The sequence below is a fragment of the Salmo trutta genome, chromosome 31 (genome assembly GCF_901001165.1).
Source record: "Salmo trutta chromosome 31, fSalTru1.1, whole genome shotgun sequence".
NCBI lineage: Eukaryota > Metazoa > Chordata > Actinopteri > Salmoniformes > Salmonidae > Salmo > Salmo trutta.
Window position 1 is genome coordinate 44163670 of NC_042987.1, and position 24636 is coordinate 44188305.

The following is a 24636-nucleotide window of genomic DNA, read 5'->3' on the forward strand; positions in this document are numbered from 1 at the left end:
GAGACAGTCTGAACACAGTACTGATATACAGCTGAGAGCTGGGTACACCCTGAGACAGTGAACTGGTATATAGCTGAGAGCTGGGTACACCCTGAGATCTGAACACAGTACTGATATATAGCTGAGAGCTGGGTACACCCTGAGACAGTCTGAACACACAGTACTGATATATAGCTGAGAGCTGGGTTTCACCCTGAGACAGTCTGAACACAGTACTGATATACAGCTGAGAGCTGGGTACACCCTGAGACAGTCTGAACACAGTACTGATATACAGCTGAGAGCTGGGTACACCCTGAGACAGTCTGAACACAGTACTGATATACAGCTGAGAGCTGGGTACACCCTGAGACAGTCTGAACACACAGTACTGATATACAGCTGAGAGCTGGGTACACCCTGAGACAGTCTGAACACAGTATTGATATACAGCTGAGAGCTGGGTACACCCTGAGACAGTCTGAACACAGTACTGATATACAGCTGAGAGCTGGGTACACCTTGAGACAGTCTGAACACAGTACTGATATACAGCTGAGAGCTGGGTACACCCTGAGACAGTGAACTGGTTGTTAGATTGGATTTTATAACTGCAACAGTAGAGACACATCCTTTAAAAACATCTCCCAAATGGCACCCTATTCCCTATATAGTGCACTACCTTAGACCAGAGCCCTATACCCTACATAGTGCTCTACTTTAGACCAGGGCCCTATTCCCTACATAGTGCTCTACTTTAGACCAGGGCCCTGTTCCCTACATAGTGCACTACTTTAGACCAGACTCACCAGAGCGCTATGGTCCCTGGTCAAAAGGAGTGCACTATGTAGGGAATAGGGTGCCATTTGTGACGCTAGAGGGTCTGGTGAGGTCTGCTTCATTAAAACACTACAGCGAAGCTAGAGGTGTGAATGTGTGTGTAATTTCTCCTCACTGTGTGTGTGTGTGTGTGTGTGTGTGTGTGTGGGTGTGTGTGTGTGTGTGTGTGTGTGTGTGTGTGTGTGTGTGTGTGTGTGTGTGTGTGTGTGTGTGTGTGTGTGTGTGTGTGTATGTGTGTGTGTGTGTGTGTGTGTGTGTGTGTGTGTGTGTGTGTGTGTGTGTGTGTGTGTGTGTGAGTGAGTTTACCTCTCTACGAAGATACCAGCCTGCACAGCGTGGACGATGCTCCTGAAGCGTGGTTTCTCATCGGTTTGCCGCAGCATCAATCCCATCTGACGTGTGAATGTAGAGGCCAACCAATCACGCACCTCTGAAGGCACGTACTCTGATTGGATATCGCTGAGCTCATCCTCTGTATCAACCAATTTCCTGGAGGGAGAGAAGGTGAAAGGTGGTTGACCTTTTTTATTTAACTTGAACTACAGTCAGGTGATATGGAGACAGATCAATCTAGAGGGTTTCAGTCAGTCAGGTGATATGGAGACAGATCAATCTAGAAGGTTTCAGTCAGGTGATATGGAGACAGATCACTCTAGGGGTTTTCAGTCAGATGATATGGAGACAGATCACTCTAGAGGGTTTCAGTCAGTCAGGTGATATGGAGACAGATCAATCTAGAGGGTTTCAGTCAGATGATATGGAGACAGATCACTCTAGAGGGTTTCAGTCAGATGATATGGAGACAGATCAATCTAGAGGGTTTCAGTCAGATGATATGGAGACAGATCATTCTAGAGGGTTTCAGTCAGATGATATGGAGACAGATCATTCTAGAGGGTTTCAGTCAGATGATATGGAGACAGATCACTCTAGAGGGTTTCAGTCAGATGATATGGAGACAGATCACTCTAGAGGGTTTCAGTCAGATGATATGGAGACAGATCACTCTAGAGGGTTTCAGTCAGTCAGGTGATATGGAGACAGATCACTCTAGAGGGTTTCAGTCAGTCAGGTGATATGGAGACAGATCAATCTAGAGGGTTTCAGTCAGTCAGGTGATATGGAGACAGATCACTCTAGAGGGTTTCAGTCAGGTGATATGGAGACAGATCACTCTAGAGGGTTTCAGTCAGATGATATGGAGACAGATCACTCTAGAGGGTTTCAGTCAGGTGATATGGAGACAGATCACTCTAGAGGGTTTCAGTCAGATGATATGGAGACAGATCACTCTAGAGGGTTTCAGTCAGGTGATATGGAGACAGATCACTCTAGAGGGTTTCAGTCAGATGATATGGAGACAGATCACTCTAGAGGGTTTCAGTCAGTCAGGTGATATGGAGACAGATCACTCTAGAGGGTTTCAGTCAGATGATATGGAGACAGATCACTCTAGAGGGTTTCAGTCAGGTGATATTGAGACAGATCACTCTAGAGGGTTTCAGTCAGGTGATATGGAGACAGATCAATCTAGAGGGTTTCAGTCAGATGATATGGAGACAGATCATTCTAGAGGGTTTCAGTCAGATGATATGGAGACAGATCACTCTAGAGGGTTTCAGTCAGATGATATGGAGACAGATCAATCTAGAGGGTTTCAGTCAGATGATATGGAGACAGATCACTCTAGACACATATCCTTTCTGTAGTTGGTAGACCTCACTGAGAGACAGATTGGTGCATACGTGTGAGAGGTTAATTTATGTTATTGTATAGTAGTGTGTACCTGGTCTCCTCTATATAAACTGACTCCAGAACAGTGTTTATAGTAGTGTGTACATGGTCTCCTCTATATAAACTGACTCCAGAACAGTGTTTATAGTAGTGTGTACCTGGTCTCCTCTATATAAACTGACTCCAGAACAGTGTTTATAGTAGTGTGTACATGGTCTCCTCTATATAAACTGACTCCAGAACAGTGTTTATAGTAGTGTGTACCTGGTCTCCTCTATATAAACTGACTCCAGAACAGTGTGTATAGTAGTGTGTACCTGGTCTCCTCTATATAAACTGACTCCAGAACAGTGTTTATAGTAGTGTGTACCTGGTCTCCTCTATATAAACTGACTCCAGAACAGTGTTTATAGTAGTGTGTACCTGGTCTCCTCTATATAAACTGACTCCAGAACAGTGTTTATAGTAGTGTGTACCTGGTCTCTATATAAACTGACTCCAGAACAGTGTTTATAGTAGTGTGTACCTGGTCTCCTCTATATAAACTGACTCCAGAACAGTGTTTATAGTAGTGTGTACCTGGTCTCCTCTATATAAACTGACTCCAGAACAGTGTTTATAGTAGTGTGTACCTGGTCTCCTCTATATAAACTGACTCCAGAACAGTGTTTATAGTAGTGTGTACCTGGTCTCCTCTATATAAACTGACTCCAGAACAGTGTTTATAGAAGTGTGTACCTGGTCTTCTCTATATAAACTGACTCCAGAACAGTGTTTATAGAAGTGTGTACCTGGTCTCCTCTATATAAACTGACTCCAGAACAGTGTTTATAGTAGTGTGATGAGATGGTCTCCTCTATATAAACTGACTCCAGAACAGTGTTTATAGTAGTGTGTACCTGGTCTCCTCTATATAAACTGACTCCAGAACAGTGTGTATAGTAGTGTGTACCTGGTCTCCTCTATATAAACTGACTCCAGAACAGTGTTTATAGTAGTGTGTACCTGGTCTCCTCTATATAAACTGACTCCAGAACAGTGTTTATAGTAGTGTGTACCTGGTCTCCTCTATATAAACTGACTCCAGAACAGTGTTTATAGTAGTGTGTGCCTGGTCTCCTCTATATAAACTGACTCCAAAACAGTGTTTATAGTAGTGTGTACCTGGTCTCCTCTATATAAACTGACTCCAGAACAGTGTTTATAGAAGTGTGTACCTGGTCTCCTCTATATAAACTGACTCCAGAACAGTGTTTATAGTAGTGTGATGAGATGGTCTCCTCTATATAAACTGACTCCAGAACAGTGTTTATAGAAGTGTGTACCTGGTCTTCTCTATATAAACTGACTCCAGAACAGTGGCAGCATACTCCAGGTTCTTCTTGAGGTCCACCAGAGACACCTCTCCTCTCTCCAGCAGCTTTAGCAGACATCTCAACCTACAGGAGGAGAAGACAACATTACCATTAGAGCATTATTACAACACAGAGACAACATTATCCCCTCTCCTCTCTCCAGCTGTTTCACCAGACATCTCAACCTACAGGAGGAGAGGACAACGTTACCATTAGAGCATTATTACAACACAGAGACAACATTATCCCCTCTCCTCTCTCCAGCTGTGTCACCAGACATCTCAACCTACAGGAGGAGAGGACAACATTATCATTAGAGCATTATTACAACACAGAGAGACAACATTATCCCCTCTCCTCTCTCCAGCTGTTTCACCAGACATCTCAACCTACAGGAGGAGAGGACAACATTACCATTAGAGCATTATTACAACACAGAGAGACAACATTATCCCCTCTCCTCTCTCCAGCAGCTTTAGCAGTCATCTTAACCTACCAGAAGACAGAGAAACAGCACGATCGTTATGACTCAGTCAAACTGCAGGAGGACAGAGAAACAACATGATCGTTATGACTCAGTCAAACTGCAGGAGGACAGAGAAACAGCATGATCGTTATGACTCAGTCAAACTGCAGGAGGACAGAGAAACAGCACGATCGTTATGACTCAGTCAAACTGCAGGAGGACAGAGAAACAGCATGATCGTTATGACTCAGTCAAACTGCAGGAGGACAGAGAAACAGCATGATCGTTATGACTCAGTCAAACTGCAGGAGGACAGAGAAACAGCATGATCGTTATGACTCAGTCAAACTGCAGGAGGACAGAGAAACAGCACGATCGTTATGACTCAGTCAAACTGCAGGAGGACAGAGAAACAACATGATCGTTATGACTCAGTCAAACTGCAGGAGGACAGAGAAACAACATGATCGTTATGACTCAGTCAAACTGCAGGAGGACAGAGAAACAGCACGATCGTTATGACTCAGTCAAACTGCAGGAGGACAGAGAAACAGCACGATCGTTATGACTCAGTCAAACTGCAGGAGGACAGAGAAACAGCATGATCGTTATGACTCAGTCAAACTGCAGGAGGACAGAGAAACAGCATGATCGTTATGACTCAGTCAAACTGCAGGAGGACAGAGAAACAACATGATCGTTATGACTCAGTCAAACTGCAGGAGGACAGAGAAACAACATGATTGTTGCATTTACATTTCAGTCATTTAGCAGACGCTCTTATCCAGAGCGACTTACAGTAGTGAATGCATACATTTCATAATTTGTTTTTTTTCTCGTGCTGGTCCCCCGTGGGAATCAAACCCACAACCCTGGCGTTGCAAACATCATGCTCTACCAACTGAGCCACACGGGACCTGTTTGGCTCAATCTTATCCAACAATCAGTCAGTTATTACAATGGCTTATGTATCAACAACAAAAATTACATTAAATCAATTCTAGGGGATAGGGGTGCTGGGGGATAGGGGATAGGGGGCTGGGGGATAGGGGATAGGGGGCTGGGGGATAGGGGTGCTGGTGGATAGGGGATAGGGGGCTGGGGGATAGGGGTGCTGGGGGATAGAGGATAGGGGGCTGGGGCTGGGGGATAGGGGTGCTGGTGGATAGGGGATAAGGGGCTGGGGGATAGGGGATAGGGGGCTGGGGGATAGGGGTGCTGGGGGCTGGGGGATAGGGGGCTGGGGGCTGGGGGATAGGGGGCTGGGGGATAGGGGATAAGGGGCTGGGGGATAGGGGGCTGGGGGATAGGGGGCTGGGGTATAGGGGTGCTGGGGGATAGGGGATAGGGGGCTGGGGGATAGGGGATAGGGGGCTGGGGGATAGGGGGCTGGGGGATAGGGGGCTGGGGGATAGGGGATAGGGGGCTGGGGGATAGGGGGCTGGGGGATAGGGGATAGGGGGCTGGGGGATAGGGGATAGGGGGCTGGGGGATAGGGGGCTGGGGGATAGGAGGCTGGGGGGTAGGGGATAGGGGCTGGGGGATAGGGGATAGGGGGCTGGGGGATAGGGGATAGGGGGCTGGGGGATAGGGGGGCTGGGGGATAGGGGATAGGGGGCTGGGGGATAGGGGGGCTGGGGTATAGGGGCTGGGGATAGGGGGCTGGGGGATAGGGGACTGGGGGATAGGGGATAGGGGGGCTGGGGGATAGGGGATAGGGGGCTGGGGGATAGGGGGCTGGGGGCTGGGGGATAGGGGGGCTGGGGGATAGTTTTGTAGTGTTATAGTGTCTAGAGACATGACAGATGGTAGTTGTAGTTTTGTAGTGTTATAGTGTCTAGAGACATGACAGATGGTAGTTGTAGTTTTGTAGTGTTATAGTGTCAAGAGACATGACAGATGGTAGTTGTAGTTTTGTAGTCTTATAGTGTCTAGAGACATGACAGATGGTAGTTGTAGTTTTAGAATGTTATAGTATCTAGAGACATGACAGATGGTAGTTGTAGTTTTGGAGTGTCTAGAGACATGACATATGGTAGTTGTAGTTTTAGAGTATTATAGTATCTAGAGACATGACAGATGGTAGTTGTAGTTTTGTAGTGTTATAGTATCTAGAGACATGACAGATAGTAATTATAGTTTTAGAGTGTTTATGACGGATATGACGGATGGCAGTTGTAGTTTTGTAGTGTAAAAGTATCTAGAGGTATGATAGATGGTAGTTGTAGTTTTGGAGTGTTATAGTGGCTAGAGACATGACAGACGGTAGATGTAGTTTTAAAGTGTTATAGTATCTGGAGACATGACAGATGGTAGATGTAGTTTTGGAGTGTCTAAAGACATGACAGATGGTAGTTGTAGTTTTGCAGTGTTGTAGTATCTGGAGACATGACAGATGGTAGATGTAGTTTTGGAGTGTCTAAAGACATGACAGATGGTAGTTGTAGTTTTGCAGTGTTATGGTGTCTGAAGACATGACAGATGGAAGTTGTAGTTTTGGAGTGTTATACTGTCTAAAGACATGACAGATGGTAGTTGTAGTTCTGTAGTGGCTAGAGACATGATAGATGGTAGTTGTAGTTCTGTAGTGGCTAGAGACATGATAGATGGTAGTTGTAGTTCTGGAGTGTCTAGAGACATGACAGATGGTAGTTGTAGTTTGAGTGTTGGAGTGACTAGAAGCAGATTTTTCTCCAATATGATGTTAATTCTGTTAGCTAGAGAGTAACAGGTGACTTCTGCAGCTCATTAATATAACTACCATTAGATCTACTCCACCTACAGGATGGTATCAATCCAGGACCAGTCTTAAAACCTACAGGATGGTATCAATCCAGGACCAGTCTTAAAACCTACAAGATGGTATCAATCCAGGACCAGGGTTAAAACCTACAGGATGGTATCAATCCAGGACCAGAGTTAAAACCTACAGGATGGTATCAATCCAGGACCAGAGTTAAAACCTACAGGATGGTATCAATCCAGGACCAGAGTTAAAACCTACAGGATGGTATCAATCCAGGACCAGAGTTAAAACCTACAGGATGGTATCAATCCAGGACCAATCTCTGTAGTCTATATAACACCAGACCTGATGGCTGATAGGCTGACCTGATGGCAGTCTTCTCTGTAGTCTATATAACACCAGACCTGATGGCTGATAGGCTGACCTGATGGCAGTCTTCTCTGTAGTCTATATAACACCAGACCTGATGGCAGTCTTCTCTGTAGTCTATATAACACCAGACCTGATGGCAGTCTTCTCTGTAGTCTATATAACACCAGACCTGATAGCAGTCTTCTCTGTAGTCTATATAACACCAGACCTGATGGCAGTCTTCTCTGTAGTCTATATAACACCAGACCTGATGGCAGTCTTCTCTGTAGTCTATATAACACCAGACCTGATGGCTGATAGGCTGATCTGATGGCAGTCTTCTCTGTAGTCTATATAACACCAGACCTGATGGCAGTCTTCTCTGTAGTCTATATAACACCAGACCTGATGGCAGTCTTCTCTGTAGTCTATATAACACCAGACCTGATGGCAGTCTTCTCTGTAGTCTATATAACACCAGACCTGATGGCAGTCTTCTCTGTAGTCTATATAACACCAGACCTGATGGCAGTCTTCTCTGTAGTCTATATAACACCAGACCTGATGGCAGTCTTCTCTGTAGTCTATATAACACCAGACCTGATGGCAGTCTTCTCTGTAGTCTATATAACACCAGACCTGATGGCAGTCTTCTCTGTAGTCTATATAACACCAGACCTGATAGCAGTCTTCTCTGTAGTCTATATAACACCAGACCTGATGGCAGTCTTCTCTGTAGTCTATATAACACCAGACCTGATGGCTGATAGGCTGACCTGATGGAAGTCTTCTCTGTAGTCTATATAACACCAGACCTGATAGCAGTCTTCTCTGTAGTCTATATAACACCAGACCTGATGGCAGTCTTCTCTGTAGTCTATATAACACCAGACCTGATGGCTGATAGGCTGACCTGATGGCAGTCTTCTCTGTAGTCTATATAACACCAGACCTGATGGCTGATAGGCTGACCTGATGGCAGTCTTCTCTGTAGTCTATATAACACCAGACCTGATGGCAGTCTTCTCTGTAGTCTATATAACACCAGACCTGATGGCAGTCTTCTCTGTAGTCTATATAACACCAGACCTGATGGCTGATAGGCTGACCTGATGGCAGTCTTCTCTGTAGTCTATATAACACCAGACCTGATGGCAGTCTTCTCTGTAGTCTATATAACACCAGACCTGATGGCAGTCTTCTCTGTAGTCTATATAACACCAGACCTGATGGCTGATAGGCTGACCTGATGGCAGTCTTCTCTGTGGCTTCTGGCCCGTTAGAAGCAGGAAGTTCATCAGCCAGGACCTCCTCGGGGCTACGAGAGTCAAATTGAACCTTCGTCTCTCCGTCTCTCACGCCAATCCCTGCCGCAGGGGCCGACCACATTGCACTCTGGGACTTGGAACCTGTAGGGTTTAGGTGACACTGTCAGATTCAACAATTTGCTACATGATAGGTAGGTAACCAAGATTTAGGTAATTCTGCTTTTATTTTTTTGTGCCTTTAGTTTTTTTTGTATCTTCAAAACATGTAACAGTCGGTTGTGTTGGTGCCTCTAAGGCGGGCGGATATTAGAGGGAATTTCTACCGATGAATGTGTTTGACTCATATGATTGTGTTTTGCTTTTTGTGTTTTGTGATTGCATTTCATGTATTGCGTAATTGATGTGTATTAACACTGAGTACATAAAACATTATGAATACCTTCCTAATATTTAGTTGCACCCACTTTTGCCCTCAGAACAGCCTCAATTAGTCGGTGCATGGTCTCTACATGGTGTCAAAGTGTTCCACAAGGATGCTGGCCCACGTTGACTCCAATGCTTCCTACAGTTGTGTCAAGTTGGCTGGTAGTGGATCTCTACTCCAAATAGCTTGTTCCATCTAATTCAACAGATGCTCAAATGGATTGAGATCTGGTGACTGGGCAGGCCACTGCAGTAAGCTCACTGTCACGTTCGTGGAAACATTCGTGGACAATCCTAGCCTTGTGGCATGGGGCATTATCCTGCTGAGAAAATCTATTTGTAGATGGATACACTGCTGCCATGAAGGGATGCACCTGATTGGCAATGAAGTTCAGATTTCCTGTGGCATCCAAAAGTTGCTTCACTTTTATCAAAGTGCCCAATGTGTTGCCACGAAAACACACCCCACACCATCACACCACCACCAGCTTGCAATGTTGACACGCGGCATGATGGATGCAGGTACTCATGGTATTCTCCATACCCTAGTCCTCCCATCACAACATGATGGATGCAGGTACTCATGGTATTCTCCATACCCTAGTCATCCCATCACAACATGATGGATGCAGGTACTCATGGTATTCTCCATACCCTAGTCCTCCCATCACAACATGATGGATGCAGGTACTCATGGTATTCTCCATACCCTAGTCCTCCCATCACAACATGATGGATGCAGGTACTCATGGTATTCTCCCTACCCTAGTCCTCCCATCACAACATGATGGATGGAGGTACTCATGGTATTCTCCCTACCCTAGTCCTCCCATCACAACATGATGGATGCAGGTACTCATGGTTATCTCCATACCCTAGTCCTCCCATCACAACATGATGGATGCAGGTACTCATGGTATTCTCCATACCCTAGTCCTCCCATCACAACATGATGGATGCAGGTACTCATGGTATTCTCCATACCCTAGTCCTCCCATCACAACATGATGGATGTAGGTACTCATGGTATTCTCCCTACACTAGTCCTCCCATCACAACATGATGGATGCAGGTACTCATGGTATTCTCCATACCCTAGTCCTCCTATCACAACATGATGAATGCAGGTACTCGTGGTATTCTCTCTACCCTAGTCCTCCCATCACAACATGATGGATGCAGGTACTCATGGTATTCTCCCTACCCTAGTCCTCCCATCACAACATGATGTATGCAGGTACTCATGGTATTCTCCATACCCTAGTCCTCCTATCACAACATGATGGATGCAGGTACTCGTGGTATTCTCCCTACCCTAGTCCTCCCATCACAACATGATGGATGCAGGTACTCATGGTATTCTCCCTACCCCAGTCCTCCCATCACAACATGATGGATGCAGGTACTCATGGTATCCTCCATACCCTAGTCCTCCCATCACAACATGATGGATGCAGGTACTCATGGTATTCTCCCTACACTAGTCCTCCCATCACAACATGATGGATGCAGGTACTCATGGTATTCTCCATACCCTAGTCCTCCTATCACAACATGATGGATGCAGGTACTCGTGGTATCCTCCATACCCTAGTCCTCCCATCACAACATGATGGATGCAGGTACTCATGGTATTCTCCATACCCTAGTCCTCCTATCACAACATGATGGATGCAGGTACTCGTGGTATTCTCCCTACCCTAGTCCTCCCATCACAACATGATGGATGCAGGTACTCATGGTATTCTCCATACCCTAGTCCTCCCATCACAACATGATGGATGCAGGTACTCATGGTATTCTCCCTACCCTAGTTTTCCCATCACAATATGATGGATGCAGGTACTCATGGTATTCTCCATACCCTAGTCCTCCTATCACAACATGATGGATGCAGGTACTCGTGGTATTCTCCCTACCCTAGTCCTCCCATCACAACATGATGGATGCAGGTACTCATGGTATTCTCCATACCCTAGTCCTCCCATCACAACATGATGGATGCAGGTACTCATGGTATTCTCCCTACCCTAGTTTTCCCATCACAACATGATGGATGCAGGTACTCATGGTATTCTCCATACCCTAGTCCTCCCATCACTACATGATGGATGCAGGTACTCATGGTATTCTCCCTACCCCAGTCCTCCCATCACAACATGATGGATGCAGGTACTCATGGTATCCTCCATACCCTAGTCCTCCCATCACAACATGATGGATGCAGGTACTCATGGTATTCTCCCTACCCTAGTCCTCCCATCACAACATGATGGATGCAGGTACTCATGGTATTCTCCCTACCCTAGTCCTCCCATCACAACATGATGGATGCAGGTACTCGTGGTATTCTCCCTACCCCAGTCCTCCCATCACAACATGATGGATGCAGGTACTCATGGTATTCTCCCTACCCCAGTCCTCCCATCACAACATGATGGATGCAGGTACTCATGGTATTCTCCCTACCCTAGTCCTCCCATCACAACATGATGGATGCAGGTACTCATGGTATCCTCCATACCCTAGTCCTCCCATCACAACATGATGGATGCAGGTACTCATGGTATTCTCCCTACACTAGTCCTCCCATCACAACATGATGGATGCAGGTACTCATGGTATTCTCCATACCCTAGTCCTCCTATCACAACATGATGGATGCAGGTACTCGTGGTATCCTCCATACCCTAGTCCTCCCATCACAACATGATGGATGCAGGTACTCATGGTGTTCTCCATACCCTAGTCCTCCTATCACAACATGATGGATGCAGGTACTCGTGGTATTCTCCCTACCCTAGTCCTCCCATCACAACATGATGGATGCAGGTACTCATGGTATTCTCCATACCCTAGTCCTCCCATCACAACATGATGGATGCAGGTACTCATGGTATTCTCCCTACCCTAGTTTTCCCATCACAACATGATGGATGCAGGTACTCATGGTATTCTCCATACCCTAGTCCTCCCATCACTACATGATGGATGCAGGTACTCATGGTATTCTCCCTACCCCAGTCCTCCCATCACAACATGATGGATGCAGGTACTCATGGTATCCTCCATACCCTAGTCCTCCCATCACAACATGATGGATGCAGGTACTCATGGTATTCTCCCTACCCTAGTCCTCCCATCACAACATGATGGATGCAGGTACTCATGGTATTCTCCCTACCCTAGTCCTCCCATCACAACATGATGGATGCAGGTACTCGTGGTATTCTCCCTACCCCAGTCCTCCCATCACAACATGATGGATGCAGGTACTCATGGTTATCTCCCTACCCTAGTCCTCCCATCACAACATGATGGATGCAGGTACTCATGGTATCCTCCATACCCTAGTCCTCCCATCACAACATGATCGATACATGTACTCATGGTATTCTCCATACCCTAGTCCTCCCATCACCGTGAAACAGCAGTACCCGGGATTCATCAGACCAGGCAATGTTTTTCCAATTCTCCAGTGTCCAATGTTTTCGCTCTTTAGCCCACTGCAACCACAGTTTGTTGTTTTTTAGCTGAAAGAAATGGAACTCTGTAAGGTCGTCGGCTGCCATACCCAGATTGTGTCAAGGTACACAACAACTTGTGCATTCTTTAAAAACATGTGCCATTCCTGAACCTGTGACCAGAAACAAGCTACATTGGGGCAATACCAGAATAAATTATCAAGTTATTCTGTCTCTTCGCAGTAAATTCTACAGAGCTGAGACTGTTGTATGGCCCATATACTGTATATAGCCTTCTGTTGGTAGCAAGAATTGTATATAATAATGTAAATAGAAATACTTGAAGTGTTGTATCAAGTTTAGTTGTTTGTATCAATTCATATACCATGTGCCATGGAATCGGCACATCGCAAATCTCTTCCCATTTATTTTGGAACCTGTCTCGCGCAGCTGGCAACATTTTTGTCCTCAAATTAAACTGGTATATTTTTCTAATCATACCATTACTTTTCATCCAATTTGTATCTTTAATACATGGCAGACAAACAAGTTCCCTACCTTCTTCCTCTTCCACTTGCTTCCTCCATTTTTGCTGCAATCAGTTGGTTGTAACTTTGGATTGAGCAGAGATTCCCATATATTTTCGATAGCTGCATATGTGACATAACTCCACCGTTTCAATATATAATATCATTAAGAAATATAATACAATAAAAATTAAAAAGTCCATAAAAACAGTATATTTGAGTTTAATGATCATATTTGTTGTTATCACGTTCTGACCAGTACAGGGGTTATTCTGTTATTGTAGTTTGGTCAGGACGTGGCAGGGGGGTATTTGTTTTATATGGTTCAGGGTGTGTGTTTATGTAGAGGGGTGTTTGATTTATGTATTCCGGGGATTTGGTCTATGTTCTATGTTAGTGTATTTCTATGTTCCGTCTAGTCATTCTATTTCTATGTTTATGTAATTGGGATTGGGGCCTTCAATTGGAGGCAGCTGTTTATCGTTGCCTCTGATTGAAGGTCCTATAATTAGGAGTGTGTTTGTTATGGGCACTTCACCCCGACCTACATGTGCAAATTACCTCAACGAACCTGTGCCCCCACACATTGACTCTGTAACCCTAACCCTAACCCTAACCCTAACCCTCTGTACCGATACCCCCTGTATATAGCCTCCACATTGACTCTGTACCGGTACCCCCCTGTATATAGCCTCCACATTGACTCTGTACCGTTACCCCCTGTATATAGCCTCCACATTGACTCTGTACCGGTACCCCCTGTATATAGCCTCCTCATTGACTCTGTACCGGTACCCCTTGTATATAGCCTCCACATTGACTCTGTACCGGTACCCCATTGTATGTAGCCTCCACATTGACTCTGTATCGGTACCCCCTGTAAATAGCCTCCACATTGACTCTGTACTGGTACCCCCTGTAAATAGCTTCCACATTGACGCGGTATCGGTACCCCCCTGTATATAGCCTCCACATTGACTCTGTACCGGTACACCCTGTATATAGCCTCCACATTGACTCTGTACCGGTACCCCCTGTATATAGCCTCCACATTGACTCGGTATCGGTGCCCCCTGTATATAGCCTCCACATTGACTCTGTACCGGTACCCCCTGTATATAGCCTCCACATTGACTCGGTATCGGGTACCCGGTACCCCCTGTATATAGCCTCCACATTGACTCTGTACCGGTACCCCCTGTATATAGCCTCCACATTGACTCGTACCGGTACCCCCCTGTATATAGCCTCCACATTGACTCTGTACCGGCCCCCCTGTATATAGCCTCCACATTGACTCTGTACCGGTACCCCTGTATATAGCCCTCCACATTGACTCTGTACGGTACCCCCTGTATATAGCCTCCACATTGACTCTGTACCGGTACCACCCCGGTATATAGCCTCCACATTGACTCTGTACCGGTACCCCCCTGCTATATAGCCTCCACATGACTTCTGCTACGCGGTACCCCCCGTATATGAGCCTCCTCCACATTGACTCGTACTGGTATCCCCCCCGTATATAGCCTCCACATTGACTCGTACTGGTACCCCCTTGTATATAGCCTCCACATTGACTCTGTACCGGTACCCCCCGTATATAGCCTCCACATTGACTCTGTACCGGACCCCCCCGTATATAGCCTCCACATTGACTCTGTACCGGTACCCCCCTGTATATAGCCTCCACATTGACTCTGTACCGGTACCCCCTGTATATAGCCTCCACATTGACTCTGTACCGGTACCCCCTGTATTTAGCCTCCACATTGACTCGGTATCGGCGCCCCCTGTATATAGCCTCCACATTGACTCTGTACCGGTACCCCCTGTATATAGCCTCCACATTGACTCTGTACCGGTACCCCCTGTATATAGCCTCCACATTGACTCTGTACCGGTACCCCCTGTATATAGCCTCCACATTGACTCTGTACCGGTACCCCCTGTATATAGCCTCCACATTGACTCTGTACCGGTACCCCTGTATATAGCCTCCACATTGACTCTGTACCGGTACCCCCTGTATATAGCCTCCACATTGACTCTGTACCGGTACCCCCTGTGTATAGCCTCCACATTGACTCGGTATCGGTGCCCCCTGTATATAGCCTCCACATTGACTCTGTACCGGTACCCCCTGTATATAGCCTCCACATTGACTCTGTACCGGTACCCCCTGTATATAGCCTCCACATTGACTCTGTACCGGTACCCCCTGTATATAGCCTCCACATTGACTCGGTATCGGTACCCCCTGTATATAGCCTCCACATTGATTCTGTACCGTTACCCCCTGTATATAGTCTCCACATTGACTCTGTACCGGTACCCCCTGTATATAGCCTCCACATTGACTCTGTACCGGTACCCCCTGTATATAGCCTCCACATTGACTCTGTACCGGTACCCCTGTATATAGCCTCCACATTGACTCTGTACCGGTACCCCCTGTATATAGCCTCCACATTGACTCTGTACCGGTACCCCCCGTATATAGCCTCCACATTGACTCTGTACCGGTACCCCCCCGTATATAGCCTCCACATTGACTCTGTACCGGTACCCCCCGTATATAGCCTCCACATTGACTCTGTACCGGTACCCCCTGTATATAGCCTCCACATTGACTCTGTACCTGTACCCCCCGTATATAGCCTCCACATTGACTCTGTACCGGTACCCCCTGTATATAGCCTCCACATTGACTCTGTACCGGTAACCCCTGTATATAGCCTCACATTGACTCTGTACCGGTACCCCCTGTATATAGCCTCCACATTGACTCTGTACCGGTACCCCCTGTATATAGCCTCCACATTGACTCGGTATCGGTGCCCCCTGTATATAGCCTCCACATTGACTCTGTACCGGTACCCCCTGTATATAGCCTCCACATTGACTCTGTAGCGGTACCCCCTGTATATAGCCTCCACATTGACTCTGTACCGGTACCCCCTGTATATAGCCTCCACATTGACTCGGTATCGGTACCCCCTGTATATAGCCTCCACATTGACTCTGTACCGGTACCCCCTGTATATAGCCTCCACATTGACTCTGTACCGGTACCCCCCTGTATATAGCCTCCACATTGACTCTGTACCGGTGCCCCCTGTATATAGCCTCCACATTGACTCTGTACCGGTACCCCCCTGTATATAGCCTCCACATTGACTCGGTATCGGTACCCCCTGTATATAGCCTCCACATTGACTCTGTACCGGTACCCCTGTATATAGCCTCCACATTGACTCTGTACCGGTACCCCCTGTATATAGCCTCCACATTGACTCTGTACCGGCACCCCCTGTATATAGCCTCCACATTGACTCTGTACCGGTACCCCTGTATATAGCCTCCACATGACTCTGTACCGGTACCCCCTGTATATAGCCTCCACATTGACTCTGTACCGGTACCCCCCGTATATAGCCTCCACATTGACTCTGTACCGGTACCCCCTGTATATAGCCTCCACATTGACTCTGTACCGGTACCCCCCGTATATAGCCTCCACATTGACTCTGTACTGGTACCCCCCGTATATAGCCTCCACATTGACTCTGTACTGGTACCCCCTGTATATAGCCTCCACATTGACTCTGTACCGGTACCCCCCGTATATAGCCTCCACATTGACTCTGTACCGGTACCCCCCGTATATAGCCTCCACATTGACTCTGTACCGGTACCCCCTGTATATAGCCTCCACATTGACTCTGTACCGGTACCCCCTGTATATAGCCTCCACATTGACTCTGTACCGGTACCCCCCTGTATTAGCCTCCACATTGACTCGGTATCGGCGCCCCCCTGTATATAGCCTCCACATTGACTCTGTACCGGTACCCCCTGTATATAGCCTCCACATTGACTCTGTACCGGTACCCCCTGTATATAGCCTCCACATTGACTCTGTACCGGTACCCCCTGTATATAGCCTCCACATGACTCTGTACCGGTACCCCCTGTATATAGCCTCCACATTGACTCTGTACCGGTACCCCCTGTATATAGCCTCCACATTGACTCTGTACCGGTACCCCCCTGTATATAGCCTCCACATTGACTCTGTACCGGTACCCCCTGTATATAGCCTCCACATTGACTCTGTACCGGTACCCCCTGTGTATAGCCTCCACATTGACTCGGTATCGGTGCCCCCTGTATATAGCCTCCACATTGACTCTGTACCGGTACCCCCTGTATATAGCCTCCACATTGACTCTGTACCGGTACCCCCTGTATATAGCCTCCACATTGACTCTGTACTCGGTACCCCCTGTATATAGCCTCCACATTGACTCGGTATCGGTACCCCCCTGTATATAGCCTCCACATTGATTCTGTACCGTTACCCCCTGTATATAGTCTCCACATTGACTCTGTACCGGTACCCCCTGTATATAGCCTCCACATTGACTCTGTACCGGTACCCCTGTATATAGCCTCCACATTGACTCTGTACCGGTACCACCTGTATATAGCCTCCACATTGACTCTGTACCGGTACCCCCCTGTATATAGCCTCCACATTGACTCTGTACCGGTACCCCCCGTATATAGCCTCCACATTGACTCTGTACCGGTACCCCCCGTATATAGCCTCCACATTGACTCTGTACCGGTACCCCCCGTATATAGCCTCCACATTGACTCTGTACCGGTACCCCCTGTATATAGCCTCCACATTGACTCTGTACCTGTACCCCCCGTATATAGCCTCCACATTGACTCTGTACCGGTACCCCCTGTATATAGCCTCCACATTGACTCTGTACCGGTAACCCCTGTATATAGCCTCCACATTGACTCTGTACCGGTACCCCCTGTATATAGCCTCCACATTGACTCTGTACCGGTACCCCCTGTATATAGCCTCCACATTGACTCGGTATCGGTACCCCCTGTATATAGCCTCCACATTGACTCTGTACCGGTACCCCCTGTATATAGCCTCCACATTGACTCTGTACCGGTACCCCTGTATATAGCCTCCACATTGACTCTGTACCGGTACCCCTGTATATAGCCTCCACATTGACTCTGTACCGGTACCCCCTGTATATAGCCTCCACATTGACTCTGTACCGGTACCCCCCGTATATAGCCTCCACATTGACTCTGTACCGGTACCCCCCGTATATAGCCTCCACATTGACTCTGTACCGGTACCCCCCGTATATAGCCTCCACATTGACTCTGTACCGGTACCCCCTGTATATAGCCTCCACATTGACTCTGTACCTGTACCCCCCCGTATATAGCCTCCACATTGACTCTGTACCGGTACCCCCTGTATATAGCCTCCACATTGACTCTGTACCGGTAACCCCTGTATATAGCCTCCACATTGACTCTGTACCGGTACCCCCTGTATATAGCCTCCACATTGACTCTGTACCGGTACCCCCTGTATATAGCCTCCACATTGACTCGGTATCGGTGCCCCCTGTATATAGCCTCCACATTGACTCTGTACCGGTACCCCCTGTATATAGCCTCCACATTGACTCTGTAGCGGTACCCCCTGTATATAGCCTCCACATTGACTCTGTACCGGTACCCCCTGTATATAGCCTCCACATTGACTCGGTATCGGTACCCCCTGTATATAGCCTCCACATTGACTCTGTACCGGTACCCCCTGTATATAGCCTCCACATTGACTCTGTACCGGTACCCCCCTGTATATAGCCTCCACATTGACTCTGTACCGGTACCCCCTGTATATAGCCTCCACATTGACTCTGTACCGGTACCCCTGTATATAGCCTCCACATTGACTCTGTACCGGTACCCCCTGTATATAGCCTCGTTATTGTTATGTTATTGTGTTACTTTTTATTATTTAATTTTTTACTTTAGTTTATTTGGTAAATATTTTCTTAACTCTTCTTGAACTGCACTGTTGGTTAAGGGCTTGTAAGTAAGCATTTCACGGTAAAGTCTACACTTGTATTCGGCGCATGCGACATGATTTGATTTGATATGATACCCCGTTCAAAGGCCTCTTTTGTCTTGCCCATTCTCCCTCTGAATGGCACACATACACAATCCATGTCTCAAGGCTTAAAAATCCTTCTTTAACCCGTCTCCTCTCCTTCATCTACACTGATTGAAGTGCATTTAACAGGTGATATCAATAAGGGATCATAGCTTTCACCTGGATTCACCTGGTTAGTCTGTGTCATGGAGAGAGCAGGTGTTCTTAATGTTTTGTGCACTCGGTGTAGATACTGTATTAAGCAAACCAGATAGCACCAATTTTATAATTTACGGATAGCCAAGGGCACTTCAACACTCAGACATCATTTACAAATGAAGCATGTGTGTTTAGTGAGTCTGCCAGATGAGAGGCAGTAGGGATCACCTGGGATGTTTCTTGATAAGTGTTTGAATTGGACCATTTTCCAGCTAAGCATTTGTATTTATTATGGATCCCCATTAGTTCCTGCCAAGGCAGCAGCTACTCTTCCTGGGGTTTATTATGGATCCCCATTAGTTCCTGTCAAGGCAGCAGCTACTCTTCCTGGGGTTTATTATGGATCCCCGTTAGTTCCTGCCAAGGCAGCAGCTACTCTTCCTGGGGTTTATTATGGATCCCCATTAGTTCCTGCCAAAGCAGCAGCTACTCTTCCTGGGATTTATTATGGATCCCCATTAGTTCCTTCCAAGGTAGGAGCTACTCTTCCTGGGGTTTATTATGGATCCCCGTTAGTTCCTGCCAAGGCAGCAGCTACTCTTCCTGGGGTTTATTATGGATCCCCATTAGTTCCTGCCAAGACAGCAGCTACTCTTCCTGGGGTTTATTATGGATCCCCATTAGTTCCTGCCAAAGCAGCAGCTACTCTTCCTGGGGTTTATTATGGATCCCCATTAGTTCCTGTCAAGGCAACAGCTACTCTTCCTGGGGTTTATTATGGATCCCCATTAGTTCCTGCCAAGGCAGCAGATACTCTTCCTGGGGTTTATTATGGATCCCCATTAGTTCCTGTCAAGGCAGCAGCTACTCTTCCTGGGGTTTATTATGGATCCCCATTAGTTCCTGCCAAGGCAGCAGCTACTCTTCCTGGGGTTTATTATGGATCCCCATTAGTTCCTGCCAAGGCAACAGCTACTCTTCCTGGGGTTTATTATGGATCCCCATTAGTTCCTGTTAAGGCAGCAGCTACTCTTCCTGGGGTTTATTATGGATCCCCATTAGTTCCTGCCAAGGCAGCAGCTACTCTTCCAGGGGTTTATTATGGATCCCCATTAGTTCCTGCCAAGGCAGCAGCTACTCTTCCTGGGGTTTATTATGGATCCCCATTAGTTCCTGTCAAGGCAGCAGCTACTCTTCCTGGGGTTTATTATGGATCCCCATTAGTTCCTGCCAAGGCAGCAGCTACTCTTCCTGGGGTTTATTATGGATCCCCATTAGTTCCTGCCAAGGCAGCAGCTACTCTTCCTGGGGTTTATTATGGATCCCCATTAGTTCCTGCCAAGGCAGCAGCTACTCTTCCAGGGGTTTATTATGGATCCCCATTAGTTCCTGCCAAGGCAGCAGCTACTCTTCCTGGGGTTTATTATGGATCCCCATTAGTTCCTGTCAAGGCAGCAGCTACTCTTCCTGGGGTTTATTATGGATCCCCATTAGTTCCTGCCAAGGCAGCAGCTACTCTTCCTGGGGTTTATTATGGATCCCCATTAGTTCCTGCCAAGGCAGCAGCTACTCTTCCTGGGGTTTATTATGGATCCCCATTAGTTCCTGTTAAGGCAGCAGCTACTCTTCCTGGGGTTTATTATGGATCCCCATTAGTTCCTGCCAAGGCAGCAGCTACTCTTCCAGGGGTTTATTATGGATCCCCATTAGTTCCTGCCAAGGCAGCAGCTACTCTTCCTGGGGTTTATTATGGATCCCCATTAGTTCCTGTCAAGGCAGCAGCTACTCTTCCTGGGGTTTATTATGGATCCCCATTAGTTCCTGCCAAGGCAGCAGCTACTCTTCCTGGGGTTTATTATGGATCCCCATTAGTTCCTGCCAAGGCAGCAGCTACTCTTCCTGGGGTTTATTATGGATCCCCATTAGTTCCTGCCAAGGCAGCAGCTACTCTTCCAGGGGTTTATTATGGATCCCCATTAGTTCCTGCCAAGGCAGCAGCTACTCTTCCTGGGGTTTATTATGGATCCCCATTAGTTCCTGTCAAGGCAGCAGCTACTCTTCCTGGGGTTTATTATGGATCCCCATTAGTTCCTGCCAAGGCAGCAGCTACTCTTCCTGGGGTTTATTATGGATCCCCATTAGTTCCTGCCAAGGCAGCAGCTACTCTTCCTGGGGTTTATTATGGATCCCCATTAGTTCCTGTTAAGGCAGCAGCTACTCTTCCTGGGGTTTATTATGGATCCCCATTAGTTCCTGCCAAGGCAGCAGCTACTCTTCCAGGGGTTTATTATGGATCCCCATTAGTTCCTGCCAAGGCAGCAGCTACTCTTCCTGGGGTTTATTATGGATCCCCATTAGTTCCTGCCAAGGCAGCAGCTACTCTTCCAGGGGTTTATTATGGATCCCCATTAGTTCAAATCAAATCAAAGTTAGCAATATCTTCCACATTACAGGTTTAAAGGATTAACTTCAGCATTACAGGTTTAAAGGGTTAACTTCAGCATTACAGGTTTAAAGGGTTAACTTCAACATTACAGGTATAAAGGGTTAACTTCAACATTACAGGTTTAAAGGGTTAACTTCAGCATTACAGGTTTAAAGGATTAACTTCAACATTACAGGTTTAAAGGATTAACTTCAGCATTACAGGTATAAAGGGTTAACTTCAACATTACAGGTTTAAAGGGTTAACTTCAGCATTACAGGTTTAAAGGGTTAACTTCAACATTACAAGTTTAACCTGTAACGGTAGCCTATTTTTCTGAGTATCGCATCCCCTTTTATCGCAAAGTGTGATTACCCAGTAAAGTTATTTTTAAATCTGGCATTACAGGTGCTTTCAAGAGATATTCATCTATAAATCTTAGAATGACAATATTACATTTTAAAAATGTTTTCGAATAGTAATTTAGTAAATTGTAGCGCTGTTTCACCAGATGCATTTGAGGGAAAATAGTTAGTCAACGTCACGCGCCGATGTAAAATGCTGTTTTTATATATACTGCTCAAAAAAATAAAGGGAACACTTAAACAACACATCCTAGATCTGAATGAAATAAATAATCTTATTAAATACTTTTTTCTTTACATAGTTGAATGTGCTGACAACAAAATCACACAAAAATAATCAATGGAAATCCATTTTATCAACCCATGGAGGTCTGGATTTGGAGTCACACTCAAAATTAAAGTGGAAACCCACACTACACGCTGATCCAACTTTGATGTAATGTCCTTAAAACAAGTCAAAATGAGGCTCAGTAGTGTGTGTGGCCTCCACGTGCCTGTATGACCTCCCTACAACGCCTGGGCATGCTCCTGATGAGGTGGCGGATGGTCTCCTGAGGAATCTCCTCCCAGACTTGGACTAAAGCATCCGCCAACTCCTGGACAGTCTGTGGTGCAACGTGGCGTTGGTGGATGGAGCGAGACATGATGTCCCAGATGTGCTCAATTGGATTCAGGTCTGGGGAACGGTCGGGCCAGTCCATAGCATCAATGCCTTCCTCTTGCAGGAACTGCTGACACACTCCAGCCACATGAGGTCTAGCATTGTCTTGCATTAGGAGGAACCCAGGGCCAACCACACCAGCATATGGTCTCACAAGGGGTCTGAGGATCTCATCTCGGTACCTAATGGCAGTCAGGCTACCTCTGGCGAGCACATGGAGGGCTGTGCGGCCCCCCAAAGAAATGCCACCCCACATCATGACTGACCCACCGCCAAACCGGTCATGCTGGAGGATGTTGCAGGCAGCAGAACGTTCTCCACGGCGTCTCCAGACTCTGTCACGTGCTCAGTGTGAACCTGCTTTCATCTGTGAAGAGCACAGGGCGCCAGTGGCGAATTTGCCAATCTTGGTGTTCTCTGGCAAATGCCAAACGTCCTGCACGGTGTTGGGCTGTGGGCTGTAAGCACAACCTCCACCTGAGGACGTCGGGCCCTCATACCACCCTCATGGAGTCTGTTTCTGACCGTTTGAGCAGACACATGCACATTTGTGGCCTGCTGGAGGTCATTTTGCAGGGCTCTGGCAGTGCTCCTCCTGCTCCTCCTTGCACAAAGGCGGAGGTAGCAGTCCTGCTGCTGGGTTGTTGCCCTCCTACGGCCTCCTCCACGTCTCCTGATGTACTGGCCTGTCTCCTGGTAGCGCCTCCATGCTCTGGACACTACGCTGACAGACACAGCAAACCTTCTTGCCACAGCTCGCATTGATGTGCCATCCTGGATGAGCTGCACTACCTGAGCCACTTGTGTGGGTTGTAGACTCCGTCTCATGCTACCACTAGAGTGAAAGTACCACCAGCATTCAAAAGTGACCAAAACATCAGCCAGGAAGCATAGGAACTGAGAAGTGGTCTGTGGTCCCCACCTGCAGAACCACTCCTTTATTTGGGGTGTCTTGCTAATTGCCTATAATTTCCACCTGTTGTCTATTCCATTTGCACAACAGCATTTGAAATGTATTGTCAATCAGTGTTGCTTCCTAAGTGGACAGTTTGATTTCACAGAAGTGTGATTGACTTGGAGTTACATTGTGTTGTCTAAGTGTTCCCTTTATTTTTTTGAGCAGTGTATAAATATGAACTTTATCGAACAAAAGAATGCATGTATTGTGTAACATGGTGTCCTAGGAGTGTCATCTGATGAAGATTGTCAAAGGTTAGTGCTGCATTTAGCTGTTTTTTGGTTATTTGTGATGCATGTGGTTGGTCGGAAAATGGCTATGTGGCTACTTTTACGATATACTCCTCTAACATAATCTAATGTTTTGCTTTTGCTCTAAAGCCTTTTTGAAATCGGACAACGTGGTTCGATTCAGGAGAGGTGTATCTATAAAACGATATAACCTAGTAGTCCTATATCTAAAAAAAAAATTATTACATTTAGTTATGCTAATGGCGATAGGATTTTTCGCTGGATGTCCGTCCCGTATCCAGGGGTTAAAGGGTTAACTTCAACATTACAGGTTTAAAGGGTTAACTTCAACATTACAGGTTTAAAGGGTTAACTTCAACATTACAGGTTTAAAGGGTTAACTTCAACATTACAGGTTTAAAGGGTTAACTTCAGCAATACAGGGTTGAGAATGGTTATCTTCAGCGAGTTTCACTCCCTGTGGCTAATCTTCAAACTATACATTGACACTGATACCCTCGCCTAGGCACACACACACCTCAAACCAACCCACCTCAAACCAACTCACCTCAAACCAACCCACCTCAAACCAACCCACCTCAAACCAACTCACCTCAAACCAACCCACCTCAAACCAACTCACCTCAAACCAACCCACCTCAAACCAACCCACCTCAAACCAACCCACCTCAA

The 24636-nt window shown here is 46.7% G+C and overlaps 1 protein-coding gene across 1 annotated transcript in view; it reads right to left on the bottom strand.

The window, feature by feature from the left end:
- Positions 1–8874, bottom strand: part of LOC115170255 (calcium/calmodulin-dependent 3',5'-cyclic nucleotide phosphodiesterase 1C-like) — a 39967-nt gene extending 31093 nt beyond the window's left edge. The window contains exons 1-3 of the mRNA XM_029726657.1: positions 8718–8874; positions 3879–3992; positions 1126–1308 (exon numbers count right to left, since the gene is read on the bottom strand). Coding sequence (XP_029582517.1) covers positions 1126–1308; positions 3879–3992; positions 8718–8860 — 440 coding nt within the window. The 5' untranslated portion in view covers positions 8861–8874. The remainder of the gene's footprint in view (positions 1–1125; positions 1309–3878; positions 3993–8717) is intronic.
- Between the last annotated feature and the right edge of the window lie 15762 nt (positions 8875–24636).